Source organism: Hyperolius riggenbachi, chromosome 5 (genome assembly GCF_040937935.1).
Source record: "Hyperolius riggenbachi isolate aHypRig1 chromosome 5, aHypRig1.pri, whole genome shotgun sequence".
In the NCBI taxonomy this organism is placed as follows: Eukaryota; Metazoa; Chordata; class Amphibia; order Anura; family Hyperoliidae; genus Hyperolius; species Hyperolius riggenbachi.
Window position 1 is genome coordinate 150,430,076 of NC_090650.1, and position 14,784 is coordinate 150,444,859.

The 14,784-nt window shown below is 41.3% G+C and overlaps 1 protein-coding gene across 2 annotated transcripts in view; it reads left to right on the plus strand.

Moving 5' to 3' along the window:
* GLI3 (GLI family zinc finger 3) overlaps window positions 1-14,784 on the plus strand; it is a 425,689-nt gene that overhangs the window by 398,739 nt on the left and 12,166 nt on the right. For both annotated transcript variants that reach the window (XM_068236373.1, XM_068236372.1), the window contains 3 exons: window positions 4,142-4,291; window positions 5,371-5,535; window positions 6,654-6,944. In XM_068236373.1, the coding sequence (XP_068092474.1) occupies window positions 4,142-4,291; window positions 5,371-5,535; window positions 6,654-6,944 (606 nt within the window). The remainder of the gene's footprint in view (window positions 1-4,141; window positions 4,292-5,370; window positions 5,536-6,653; window positions 6,945-14,784) is intronic.

Consider the following 14,784-nt stretch of genomic DNA (forward strand, 5'->3'; position numbering starts at 1 on the left):
TATATCACCATCGTAAAAGACTACACAAACATTGCAAGAGTGTTTACATACTAAAGTGATTTATTTATTTGGTATTTATAAAACCTGAAGGGGTTGCATATCATTCCTAAGTGTTTTTGTGTTAACATTGCAACAACTAAATTCTATCATTATGTAGGATCTAAAAGTTGTAGGCACTGCTCATAGCAATTAGATATGAAGTGCAATGTTATCAGAACAAGATATGAAAGCATGGTCTATTTGGATGTTAACAGGAACAGCTCCTCATTTTCTTCCAAAACATTCAGCAATTCACCAGTATAATATAAGCAAGAAGCAATATAGATTCATGCATAATGATCTTTAATTTATTGTCCATAAAGATATGTATACATACTGTATGTAATTTATTTGTCTTCAAACAAATCTAAAATATTGAATGCCTGTGTCTGATTTCTACCACTACCTGTGCTGTAACACGAAAGGAATTAAAAGCATGACTTGATTGAATAATGGATGACAGTGCATTTGTCTGAATAGTTGCCTTCTGCAGAAGTTCCTCCAGGGGTCATATCTTCTGCTTGGGGTCAGGAATGTTACAAGGTAGATTTGCTTCTCCAGGATATTGTGTCTGTCTCTGTACATTTAAATTGCCACAGAAAGCTCTTTGGAGAAAAGTACAGTGTTTTCTTTGTACGGGAGCCAGGGATTTTCTTCTCTTTTGGGAATTCTTGGATTTGTAGTTGAACATACAAGCTGAGCATGTTTAACCTATTGCCTGTTATGTATGGGCAGCTGCAACTCAGTGGATAAACAAGAAAAGTGAGCTATATTATTAAATGAGGGCAAAAGTATAAACTACCCTGGTAACGCAGCTTAAGTTTATTTAAAGGATTCATAATGGTTGACAGATAGTGTGGCCAGAGCGACTACAATGCAGACAGATACATTTTCTGCTAGTTCTTCTAATAACTGATGTGTGATCGGCATGAACATTTTGTTGCGCTTGATAATGAATTTGTAGGATGGCATTCAGAATGCAATGTTACACAGTAAATGAACAGATATAACATGACAGAAAAAAATAATATTTTTTTTTTGTAAAAAGAGATACTTTTTTTTTACCCTGTATTAAAAAAGAGGCCATAAGCAATTCAGTTTTTCTTCTGAGTTTTATGTTAGGTGATATTTTCAAAACTCATCAAGAAACCACCAGCAAGCAAGAAAATACTCAAAATAATTTTGATTGTACTTTTTCACTAACTTTTTGGGCCATATGCAATACACTTTTTCACCTGAGTTTTCTCCTAGGACAGTGATGGCTAACCTTTGCACTCCAGGTGTGACAAAACTACAAATCCCATCATGCCTCTGCCTCCCCGAGTTACGCTTAGAGCTGTCAGAGAATTGCAATGCCTCATGGGACTTGTAGTTCCACCACAGCTGGAGTGCCAATGTTAGCCATCACTGTCCTAGAATATCATTTTTCATCTTCGATTTAAAATCACTTTCCATCACTTTTCAGTACCAAAACGTAAGTGAAAAAGTACTATCAAAATCATTGTATTTTCTTGCTTTCTGGGGACTTAAAAGGCATTTTATGTACAAATTTAAAAATATCACTAAGGAGAAAACTCAGGAGAAAAAGTTAATTGCATATGGGCCTTTGTTACTTTTCAATTGCTGAAAAGAAGATGAAAAATTAACTCCTAGGTGAAAACTTAGGAGAAAAAGAGAATCACATATGAACTAAGGCGTTAAATGTAAAAGATAAGACTATTGAAATGTTTAAGTAGTTTGGTAGATAAAGGTAAATCAGTGCATTCTTTTGTGCCTTCCCAGTCTCCCTGTTCGCCTCCCACAGCCTAATGCAGAGTGACTTGAGGGGCACTTGATACTTAACTGATCTGGACGCAGGATCCGCTCTATCCTTAGCCTGGTAAAGCTGGCGGCAGCAGCCCCACCCGAGTTATCATTCACAAGATACTTCGCTCATGGCTGCTAAAAGTAGTTTTAGGGTACAAAAATACGCGTTGTCGCATTACGAACGCATAGATATGCGGCAACGCATATTTTTGTACACGTTGCGGCCCGCAATAGCGCTAATTACAGTCGGGAATGTGGAAAAAGCTACACGTGACCAAAACTAAACTAGCTAGCAGCGGGGGACCAGAGGATTAGTGAGTGGCTGCGAGGGCACAGGACTGCTGCAGGGGGCTGGTAGAAGCCCCAGGTGAGTAAAACTCTTTTTTTTTTCTGGCTTAAGGTTCACTTTAACTTTGATAAGGTGTGATATCTTTGATAAGGTGTGATATTTGAGTTATCACAGTTTAGTGAATCAAGCCCTATGTGCGGTGCTGTCTGTTATGACATATCACAATTTGTATGTGATCTGCACGGTAACATGAAGGTCCATAGACTTTCACATTACTGTTCACAGTACAGTGTTTTTTGCCATGCAGTGTAACATGTCGGGAACATTTAAGTGGACGACCCACACAGTTTCCTCGATATAGAGTGAACAAGCCCTTAGTTGGACTCTTTTTTTTCTATTCTGGAAAATTATTTATCATACCTGCATAGGAACTTCTTCAGTTCTAATGATTCAAGGAGATTTATCAAACATTATCAACCTATTTTATTCAAACCCAAAAACACACATTTACATGTAATGCCTAAGGATGCAACACCTAGACACAAGAAGAGATTTTTCCTGAAGTATTTTTTTTAAATGTAATTCCTGTTACGCTTTAAAAGCTTTAATAATTTTGAGCTGTTAAACTATTTTAGTAGTGCTTTATGATTGTGCTGTGGTGACAGAAGTAGCTTTCAAGTGTGACTGAATTCTACGAATAAGAACATAGAAAGGTTTCAGAAACTAAGAAAGCAAAAAAAAAAAAACACACATCTGGTATTACTTCTAATGTAGAAATACCAGTTGTTTCTTAGTGGCAGATCACCCATGTTTAGTTTTTTGTTTTTTGTGGGGGGATGACAGACACCAGAACAATCTCATCCGTCATTGTCACAAAGCTTTCTGGGAGCTGAGCTGAACAACTTTGGAATACCTGCTGCAATTATATACCATTATGTCTACCCTGTACGTTCAGAGTGCCTGTCAAGTATTGTAATTTGTGGTTTCACAACATGAAAGTATTTGCCTGAGGCAACTTTTACCTTAAACAAACTAATACTGTTGCCCTATCGTTCTGCTGACCTCCAGTTTTCTTGGAAAACTTTGGTTTCCATACTAAGTATATACATAATATAATTTATGCCAGTCTCTTGATGAGTTGAAGAGAGATTTGTAGTTATGCAAATCAAACAATAGCTTTGTACAGCAATGTAATCTAAAGCCCTGTACACATATTAGATGAACAGAGGCTAGATAAATAGAGGTGCTGACGACAGCCTCTGCTGAGAATCAAGTGTCTGTACAGCGACCTCCGATGCATCGACCAGCGATCTGCCAGGCAGATTGAGATGTCCTCTCACTGACCGATTGTATTGTTCTTTCCACTTAACCAATTGCCGCATGACATCACTTGCGCACTGCTCCGTCGTCCCTCCACCTGCATAGCAACAGGACGCATCACTAGTTACACATCTGTAAGTGTTGTTGAACCCGTACTGTCAGCTGAGGGGGGAAAAAATCCCTCGCTGGCGATTTGCCTGGTGCGTGTGTTCCGGGATAAAGGCTTGCGTTTTTTCTTAGGTTTTCTTGTTTGTTTGGGGTTTTTTTTATGCTTTTGTGCAGCTACATCCTGGTAGAGATAAAAGGCTGCAAACAGGGCATAGATTTCAGTACCATGCATCAAGAGCAGGTTAAGCATGGGTGTTTTTCATAAAAAGTTTTATTAAATATGACTGATCCCTCAAATACATATTATGTTAATATTATTTTTTAACCTAAAAAAAGTTTAGCCCTCACCCACTAAAACCTCATTAACAGCAGAATAATACCTTGGTTGGGTGGCTAGAAGGTAAAGTGCAAGAGCACAGAAGTCCTCAAGTAATTCAATCCTGTGATCCCAAACAATTTAATGTCCTATATAAATATAGCCTTAGTGAATGCACAGAAGTAATTTTACACATTGAAATGATGAGACATACTTTCTTAATATTCGGATTTACTCATGCTTGTGTTTTTTAATCTTTGCAGCATATTAACAATGATCACATACATGGTGAAAAGAAGGAGTTTGTATGCCGCTGGCTAGAGTGTTCAAGAGAGCAAAAACCATTTAAAGCTCAGTATATGTTGGTAGTCCACATGAGACGACACACCGGAGAAAAGCCACATAAATGCACTGTAAGTCCACATGAGTTTCTTTAATACCAGATCTGCAATAATGTTTATTTTATAGAATGTTTCAGAATATTATTTAGGTCTTTTATAACAGTTCAGAAAATGGAGGTTGTGAAGTGGAACATATTAACGGCTCTTTTTTCTCCTAAGTTTTCTCCTAGGTGATAATTTCTCTCCTTATCAAACAAAATGCCCTTTAAAGAGACTCTGAAGCGAGAATAAATCTCGCTTCAGAGCTCATAGTTAGCAGGGGCATGTGTGCCCCTGCTAAACCGCCGCTATCCCGCGGCTAAACGGGGGTCCCTTCACCTCCAAACCCACCCCCGCAAACCTTGGTCGCAAATTGGTCATGTATTTTTTCTTCCTGGAGGCAGGGCTAACGGCTGCAGCCCTGCCTCCAGTCGCGTCTATCAGTGGCGCATTGCCGCCTCTCCCCCGCCCCTTTCAGTGAAGGAAGACTGAGAGGGGAGAGGCGGAGATACGCGCTGACAGACGCACGTGGGGCAGGGTTGTGGCGGTTAGCCCTGCCCCAATGCGGAAGCGCTCCCCGGCTGTACGGAGGGGATTTGGGGGTGAAGGGACTCCCGTTAAGCCGTGGGATAGCGGCGTTTTAGCAGGGGCACACATGCCCCTGCTATCTATGAGGTCTGAAGCGAGATTTATTCTCGCTTCAGACTCTCTTTAAGCTGCCAGCTAGCAGCAGCAATCAAATACCACCAAAAAAGCTTTATTTGTGACAAGAAAAGGACGTAAAATTCATTTGGGTGCTAAGTTGTATGACCAAGCAATAAAGCGTTAAAGTTGTGAAGTGGCAAATTGTAAAAAATGGCATGGTCACTAGGGGGGTATAAACCTCTGGGGCTCAACTCCCTTTCCTGCTCTACAACGTAGATTTGTTAGAGATGCTATCTACAATGCTGTCTTAAGAATTAAGCCCTTAAACTGAACATGAAAATATAGACTTTGTTTTATGTCCTATTTACTACTGGTAAAACACATACAATAAATTATCTCATACATTTATTTTCACTTCATGTTTGCTTTTAGTTTAATAGCTAATGTTGTTTTCTTCTTTTGCTCAGTTTGAAGGTTGTTCCAAGGCTTACTCCAGATTAGAAAACTTGAAAACTCACTTGAGATCTCACACTGGAGAAAAACCTTATGTCTGTGAGCATGAAGGCTGCAATAAGGCTTTTTCGAATGCTTCTGACAGAGCCAAACACCAGAACAGGACTCATTCTAATGAGGTAAAGTACCGAAGAAATATCAATCACTGAGCCTGATATGATGAGGTTTTACTGGGCTGGAAAACACAAATTATGCTGCAAAACTGGCCTAATTTATAAAGAAATGTCTGATATTAGGTGTCAAAAGTGTTCAACCAAAAACCTTATTATATTGGACCATGGCAAGATTTGCTGAAAGGTTGTGTGATTGCAGCAATTTTTTTTAAACAAATGTAGAATATCTGGGATTTATTAGAAAACTAAAGTCTGTATTCACACCTTAGATTGTTCTCAGCCGTGCCTCCCCACCAGGAATCTAGCATGTGTACAGCAGCCCCTGGCCCTTCCCGATAGGTCAGAGAGAGGTCTAGTTTGCCAAATTATCTCTGTCGACTGCAGCTTGACCCTATAGTTCTCCCTCCTTACCCTTCTCGCCCCGTTGCAGGGCCGGGCCGGGGCATAGGCTGGAGAGGCTCCAGCCTCAGGGCGCAGTGTAGGAGGGGGCGCAGAATTCATTCAGCTGTCATTCCTAATTGTGTTTGAAGCAGAAATAAATAATAAAAGGGGATACATGGCAGTGGCTGCAAGCCAGATAACTAGATATTAAGGTGTTGGGGAGGTTGTGGGCCCTGTGGCGTCTCTTAGTGTAATAGCAATCAGTGTGTGATGGCTGGGGTGGCAGGGATGGAGGGGCGCAATTTGCTGTCTCAGCCTTGGGTGCTGGAGGACCTTGTCCCGGCTCTGCCCCGTTGTGTGCTGCACAATGCACCTTCACAGCTCCTACATAGTAATAATGCATAGGCAGTCCTGAGTCTTGATCCCTGTGGGCAACAGTAATCTGAAGTATGTACTTAAATTAAGAAATGATTTAATACATGTAGCTCTATGTAAGAGCACAGCTTCTGCACTGAAGTAGGGTTCATACAAAACATTTGCTTATCTGCACAGTCCAACACACAACATGTTTAAGACTAGGTTCTTTGCAGCTCTAAATATTTTTTTTTTCTTTTGAGCCATGGAGTTTAGCTTCAAAAGTACAAAAATGTGTATATCCTTGATTACTGTTTGCTAAGTTTCACAGGTTTTTCACAGTAAAAAAGTTTAACATTTTGTTTTCTGCATTCTCCTCTATTTTCCAGAAACCATATGTATGTAAGATACCTGGGTGCACGAAGCGTTATACGGACCCCAGTTCCTTAAGGAAACATGTTAAGACTGTTCATGGTCCGGAAGCTCATGTCACTAAAAAACAGCGAGGAGACATCCACCCGAGACCTCCCCCGCCAAGAGAGCCAGGAAGTCATTCACAGTCCCGGTCGCCAGGCCATCAAGTTCACGGTACACATGGAGAGCATAAGGACCTCAGTAACACTACCTCAAAACATGAAGAATGTGTCCATGTAAAATCAGTAAAAACAGAAAAACCAATGGTATGTGGCTTACTGTGTATATTGTTATGTATTCTGCTGTTCTGGAAAATAAACAGATGTTTTATAAAAAAAAAAAAAAAAAAAACACATGCACACAGTAATAAACTCCAGTTTTCTTCATTAAAAAAATGAAAAGTATGAAATGTTTATTTCATTATCACCAATATAACTACCTTTCCTAAAAATTCAACAGAATGTAAACCCCATCAAGCTAAAATGTATTTCTTAGTATTGAAATGTGAGTTAAAACTTGTTGCAGGTTTTGTTTTTGCTGAGACAAAAGGCTCACATTTTAGGTGATGGTATTACCAAGGATAAAAGTGAGTGACAACAATAAATGTTATTGAACTTATACTTAAAAAGGACAGTAATGTAATACCTTATTCAGGATACCCATTTTTTATAAATGTTTCTAGTTTTATATGTTGGCATGTGCCCTCACCCTCCCAGTGATGTGTAGCCTAGGTTATGATGTCATGCAGCCTTCTGCTGCAGAGCACTCTTACAGACCAAAGCCCATATGCAATTCACTTTTTGTCCTGAGTTATCTTCTAGGAGATCATTTTCATCTTCTCTTTAAAATAACTTTTAAGAATTTTACAATTGAAAAAATATCTAAAAGTTGGTTAAAAATGTACTATTAAAATTGTTTTGAGTATTTTCTTGCTTGCTGGTGGCTTAAATGGAACCCTAGGTGAGAGGGATATGGAGGCTGACCTGTTTTTCTTCTCCATAAAACATCATTCCCCAGTTTACCTGGCTCTAATTTGGTACTTCTGCCGCACAAAGGAAGTTGCAGGGCATGCTAGGTTTTCTTTTTTTCTTCTTTACTTTCCCCTCAGACATAACTAATGCAGCCTGATTGTCTGAAGCCTCTTTCCCTCCCACTTTCCCCTCCCACACCTCTGTTCCTCTCTGATTGGCCAATATTTCTCATGCTTTGTACTGCAGAGCTGGATGGAAGTGTCTGAAGATTGGGTGGAGGAAGGGCAATGATACACAGACAGAGTTAAGGAGGAAATAATATTAGGATTGGCTTCAAGATAGACACAGTCAAAATGGAAAACCCTAAGAAGGATTTTCTCTTTTTTTTACTATAGAGAAATCAACAAAATCAAAATGTGGAAAGTGTGATACATATGTTATGTAAGTAGAATAAGTATTTATCTACTTATACAGTATATGTGGTTTCTTTTCTGAGATATTATGGCTGACAGCTCCTCTTTAAAAATAAATAAATATGCCAGCTTCCACCAGTCTCTCACCTGATGTTATCAGTTAAGTAATGTTTAGAACTCTGGAAGAAGTAGAAACAGCTTCAAAGAAAATGTTTTTCCAAACAAAGTTTCTTGCATACTTTGGCTTTTTTACTATCAGTATAAACACAGTGTAACAGCTCATTCTGTACTTGCTGGCGTTTAGATGCCTGTATATAAGAAAAGTAAAATAAATAATGGAAGCACGCTGTATTAGGCAGTGCCTTATTTTAATTAAAGTGCATTTCTACCTTTATTTACTACAACAACAACAACAACAACAAATAACATTTGTAAAGCGCTTTTCTCCCGTGGGACTCAAAGCGCATAAGCATGGCTCCGACCATCGTGGTACAGGGGAAGAATTTTATAAATCTGGAAATGCCAGGCTAAACAGGTGGCTTTTCAGTCTGGATTTGAATAGCTCCAGGGATGGTGCTGTCTTTACTGGGTGTGGTAGGGAGTTCCAAAGAGTAGGGGCAGCATGACAGAAGGCTCTGTCTCCAGATTTTTTGAGGTGCACTCTGGGAGTGACCAAGTTTATAGAACTTGCTGATCTGAGGTTGTGAGAGGTGTGGTGCAGCTTCAGCAAGTCCTTCATGTATCCAGGGCCCAGATTGTGCAGGGATTTGAATGTCAGCAGTCCAATCTTGAAGAGTATTCTCCATTGTACTGGTAGCCAGTGCAGTGAGCGAAGGATCGGTGTAATGTGACAGTGGCGAGGCTGGTTTGTTAGCAATCTGGCAGCAGCATTCTGCACTAATTGCAGGCGACGCAAGTCTTTTTTGGGGAGGCCAGCATAAAGGGCATTGCAGTAGTCCAGCCGTGATGTGATGAAGGCGTGGACTAGGGTTTGAAGATCCTCTGGGGGAATCAGATGTTTAATCTTTGCAATGTTCTTCAGATGAAAGAAGGAAGATTTAACTACAGATGAAATTTGGTTTCTGAAACTCAATTCCCCATCGATTAGTACGCCAAGGCTGCGCACAAGGTTGGAGCTGTTTATGTCTGAATTCCCAATCCTGATTGGTGTTGCTTTAGGATAGAGCTGTTTTGATGGCGAGCACTGGCTTTGGACAAACAGGACCTCAGTTTTGTCAGCATTCAGTTTCAACCAGTTATCATTCATCCATGCCTGAAGCTCAGCTAAGCAAGAGTTTATTTTTGGGGTAGGGTCTGTTCCACCAGGTTTGAAGGACAGGTATAGCTGTGTGTCATCGGCGTAGCAGTGGTACGTCCGGCCATGTCGTTGGATAAGTGTACCGAGTGGCAACATGTAGATTGCAAACAGCAGAGGGGATAGGATTGATCCTTGTGGCACTCCGAATTGTAGAGGTGCAGGTTTGGACATTATAGGTCCTAGGGATACTCTCTGTGTTCTGTCAGTCAGGAATGATCTGAACCACTGGAGGACTGATCCACTGATGCCACAGTACTCCTGCAGTCTGTTAAGCAGGATTTCATGGTCAACTGTATCAAAAGCAGCTGAGAGATCCAACAGGATTAGGATGGAGCATTCCCCTCTGTCCCTTGCCATGAGCAGATCGTTGCAGACTTGGATGAGGGCTGTTTCACAGCTGTGGTGTTTCTTAAAGCCAGATTGTAGAGGGTCCAGGATGTTGTTTACTGACAGCCTGGTTTCAAGTTGCAGATAGACAGCCTTTTCAATAACTTTACCTAAGAAGGGGAGGTTGGAGACAGGTCTGTAGCTGCTCATAGCATCTGGATCCATGGAAGGTTTTTTGAGAAGGGGCTTGATGATTCCTTCTTTTAGAGAGGTAGGAAACCTCCCTGCTTGCAGAGAGCAATTTACTATTTTGTGAAATGCTGGACCAAGCAGGTCAGGGCATTTCAGCATATGTTTAGTTGGTCCAGGGTCCAGGTCGCAGGTTGTCTGGTGGAGACGACAGAGGGTGTCTGAGATCTCTTCCTCACTAATACTTTTGAAATCAGTCCAGGGTGTTAGGTTGTTTTTGCAGCTATTTCCATTAGTTGCATGAGTCTTGGGTGCTGTGGACTGAATGAGAGACCGAATAGAAGATACTTTGTCAGCAAAGTAGCAGGCAAATTTCTCACATAGCTCCTTTGAGGGAGTTATAGTGGGTTTTAGACAGGATGGATTACATAGTCTATCAACTGTGCGGAATAGTTGGGCTGGTCTGTTGGCGGCCTTTGCGATCTCCTGTGATAGGTAGGAGGATTTTTTCTTGGTGATCGCATTTTGGTAGCTTTCCCGGTGAGAGACAAGGGTGTGTTTATCTTTTGAATTCTGAGATTTTCGCCACTTCCTTTCTAGTCTGCGCACTTCTTTCTTTAGGTCCTTTAGTGAGCTGTCAAACCACCGTGCATGGTGAAGTGGTGTAGATCGTTTGATGCGAACTGGAGCGAGGGCGTCATAGGCAGATGACACTGCATGGTTGTAAATCAGGACCATGGAGTCTGGGTCTGCGCAATGATTGGTTAATGCGTCGAAGTTGAGGATATTCTGAACGTGCTGGGGTGAGACATCTTTCAGTGAACGGTATTTTATGAGTTCTTTCCCTCTGTGTTTTATCGCTGGTGCTGTCAGAGAGAAGTGGATGGTGTGGTGGTCTGACCATACCACTGGGTTTATATCCATGTGTGATATTAAAAGTCCGGAATGAAATATAAGATCCAGGGTGTGCCCTTTCGTATGGGTGGGGAGGTTGATAGCCTGAGAGAAACCCAGTTCATTCATTATGAGAAGTAGTTCACTTCCTAGCTGGGAGTCGTGATCATCCACCCATGCATTGAAGTCTCCCAGGATGATCCATCTAGGGTGTTCCACTGTTACGCAGGATAAGAGTTCAGATATTTCCTTAAGAAAGGCTGGACCATTTTTTGGGGGGCGGTATATGAGCAATATGTTGATGTTTACTTCTGCTGACAGTTGAGCTGCAATACATTCAAAGGTTTCAGTGGGGCCTATGGGCAGGGGCCTTATGTTCAAGGAGGATCTGAAGCATATGGCAACCCCCCCACCCTTGCCGACTTGTCTCTCACAGTGCAAGATTGAATAATTGGCCGGCACGGTTGCTTCAAGAGTTGGGCCTGCATGCTTCCCAAGCCAGGTCTCTGTCAAAAAGGTCAAATCAGAGAGCTCTATTAGGTCATGTATAGTTGCAGTCTTATTATTTATCGATCTGGCATTGCAGAGTGTAGCTGTGATTAAGCTTTTCTGAGGGCAAATATGTTTTTTATACTTGGATCCACTACCTCTCCGCCCCCTTCTGCATTTCCTGAGTATCCCAAAGGATTTTAAGAGTAGAGCCAGAGAGGTGTTAATTTGTAATTGATTCTTGGGAGGGCATGCAGAGAAAAGGTCCTTTGATGAGTATTTGTATGTTGACATTAGAGACAATAGACTTGTTCAGATAGCTTGTACTTCTGGAGTCCTGCTGGGATCAAAGGGGGTCTATGCAAAATCCTTTCATTCCTACACAGAGTTGGATCATAGATTTATTTTAAGTAAAGTTCCTTGTTTTAGAAGATAAATGATAACATAAATGTGGAAAATAGTCACTTGGTGCATATGCCTTGGATAATGTATAAAGGATTACTCACAGGGTGGAGTGAGGGCAATCACAGGCAATCAAGTTTCCAGAGAGGTTGAAGGTCTTGTTTCAGGTCAGCTGTTAGAAGGCTTGGTGTGTTCAGCAGAGGTGAGCTTCATGGAGGATTTCAATCCAGTTTAAATCTCTGCCATCCAAAGTAATCCGATTGTTCTGGTTGGTTGTAGTTGTAGCCTTGGTCGTGGTGGGTGGAATTCCTCTGTATTTTGAGTCCAGTTTCAGCACAAATAGGTTTAAAGGTGTAGAAATCTGAGACAAGGTCTGGAGCAGCTTAAGAGAGCTGCAGCCCGGCTGGGCGCGCTCAGATCAGATCAGTACTAGTAAGACATACATTACTAACATTGGTAAAGAAGTTTTTCAATATTTCCAGGCTAATATCACCCCTGTGTTGATGTACAGGAGTCATGCAGAAAGTAAAGGCTGTTTCATTTAATCAATTAGGAAACATTTGACTGTACTGTATATATTTAATTTTAGACACAAAGGGCCATAGTGCTGGTGAGTTCTTAAATTAGACAATGGGAGCATCGCCTAATGCAATTACATTTACCACTCTCCTCCCCCCCCCCCCCCCTCCGGCGGTAAAGAACTTGCTTGGGCGATATAACTGCAAGCGAGTTCTTTACACCCTATCCAATTGCAGTTTTCATGCTGGTCTAAACATGCTGATGCACATCTTCGCAACTGCATCTGGGGGTCTCTCCAAGAGCTCCCTGTCTTTCAGCCAATCCTTTCCGAAGCCCCCCCACAGCTGAGGTAGGCACCCCTGGGCAATTTACCTGCAGCCGCCGAACACCCACTGCCCCTGTAATTATCTCTGAGCCCCAGCAAAGCGTCTTTGAAGCTCCCACCGGGGCTCCCCGTTGGTACACGGTCAGGCAGCTCTGAGGGTCTCCTTATTAAAAAATGCCGGTGGATGTTCGGTGAGTCGTGCGCATGTTCTGGGGGAGCGAAGCAGCATTGCCATGGTGCTCAAGGACAGCACCACAGCGCAAATCCTGGCTCCCAATCACCCGGGATATGAGAGCATTGCTCAGGTTTTCACCTGAATTATGCTTCATAACGATCGGCCATTGCATGATTGAAACTGGCAATAGGATTTACCGGTAATCCTCATGCGGTGGCAAGGTGATAAGTAGCTCGAATTTACAAGCTTCTTATTATCTGGAAAAAGGTTTGGCCGGAATGCCCTATTTAATTTACTATTGCTCCAAAGTTTTCTCCTAGAAGAAAATTTTTCATCTGATATTTAAAATAACATTTCAGCACTCTGCAATTGAAAAACTATGAAAAGGGTAGGCGAAAAAGTACTGTCAAAATTATGTAGCGTATTTTCCTCTTTGTTGGCTGCTTAAAAGTCATTGTATTGAACAAGTGTGAAAATAGCACCTAGGAGAAAACTTAGAGACTCTGTAATAAAAAAAGAAAAATATACTTGCCTTGGGAGGGAGAAGGCTCTGGGTCCTAATGAGGCTTCCCCATCCTCATAAACCTCAGGCTCCCACAAAACCACAGAGACAAAGGCTGTCGGCTGTGGTGCAGGTGCAGTGGCACCTACAGTATTTACCTTCCCCGGCTCCAGTGCAGACACAGAAGTGGCTCTCTGCTCAAGCTCTGGCAAAAATAGCCGAGCCTGATCGGGTCCACTCTACTGTGCAGGCTTAAGTGGCCTTTGCAGTAGAGTGAACCCGATCGTGCTTGGCTATTTCCGCCAGAGGGGAGAGCTACTACTGCGCTGGATCGCTGTACGTAAATATTTAACTTGCCGACAATCGGGGGCTTACAGCACTGAATCGCCGAGGCTTGGGAGGACGTGGGATCCTCATTAGGATCCAGAGGCTTCCCCCACTAAGTATCCCCCAGAGGCTTTTTTTGTTTTGTTTTTGCAGATTTTCTTCAAGATAAAAAATTAAATTGAATTGAATTGGGGCCACTGTATCTTCTGTTTTTTTTTCTCCATATATACACCTCCATTATTTAAGCATTTATCATATGTTTTTACAAGGTTTTAAATCCCTTTTATTGTAGTAGCATCACACTCTTCACCTATGAGTTGGAGGGATTGGTGATAGGGGGAGCATGTTAAAGAACAAGTGACACCCATGCTAACCTAGATATAAAAAAGAAATGTATAAGTAGATAAATACTAGTTCTACTTACATAAGAAATGTATTGCACTGCCCACGTTATGATTCCTGTGAATTTTATAAAGGAAAAGCAGAGCATCCTATTCTAGGCAGTATCCATCTGTGTTACCTTTGACCTCATGATATCATTTCCTCACTCCTCACAATTTTTCTCATCTTGCTAATTGTGTATTCGTTACTCGCCCTCCTCCCAGAGTCTTCAGACATTCCCACTGAGGTCTATACTAGGAAGTGCACTGTCTTATGTCATTAGAAGGAGGGGGAACTAAAGGGAAGAGGAGGCATATATTATAGATAAAAAGACCCCAGCATGCAACTGTTTGGCAATGGCACTTAAAAGGCCAGTGCTCTTAAGGTATGTGATAACTCCAAATCATAATAGCAGAAAAAGTTTTGAATGCAGGATAAGCATCTTCATCACTAAATACACTCAGACCAGTTGCTGTTGAAATTAGATTTTTATGGTAACAATCCTGCTTTAATGCTGCTGAAACAGTTCCTGGTGTTCTGTAGTCATGTAAGAAGCAGTGTATGGAGAGGAGATTAACTTGGCAGATGCAAGTTAAATTACACAGAAATAATACTTTGCGTGGGAGATGAAAGAAAACGGGCGTTACTTTCTAGATTACCTTCACAACATAATTTCTGATAAAGTGTGGAAACAAATTAGCTTTAAAAACTGGAATGCATGTAAAATAGAATAAACTGCATTAATGCTATGAATGTTTTCCTTAACTTTATTGTTACTAATTTAATGTCTCTTCTGTCTGATCTTAAATGTCTTTTTCAACCTTACTAAGGACAGTGGGTAATAAGGTGAGGGATTAAAATATTTCACATGTAT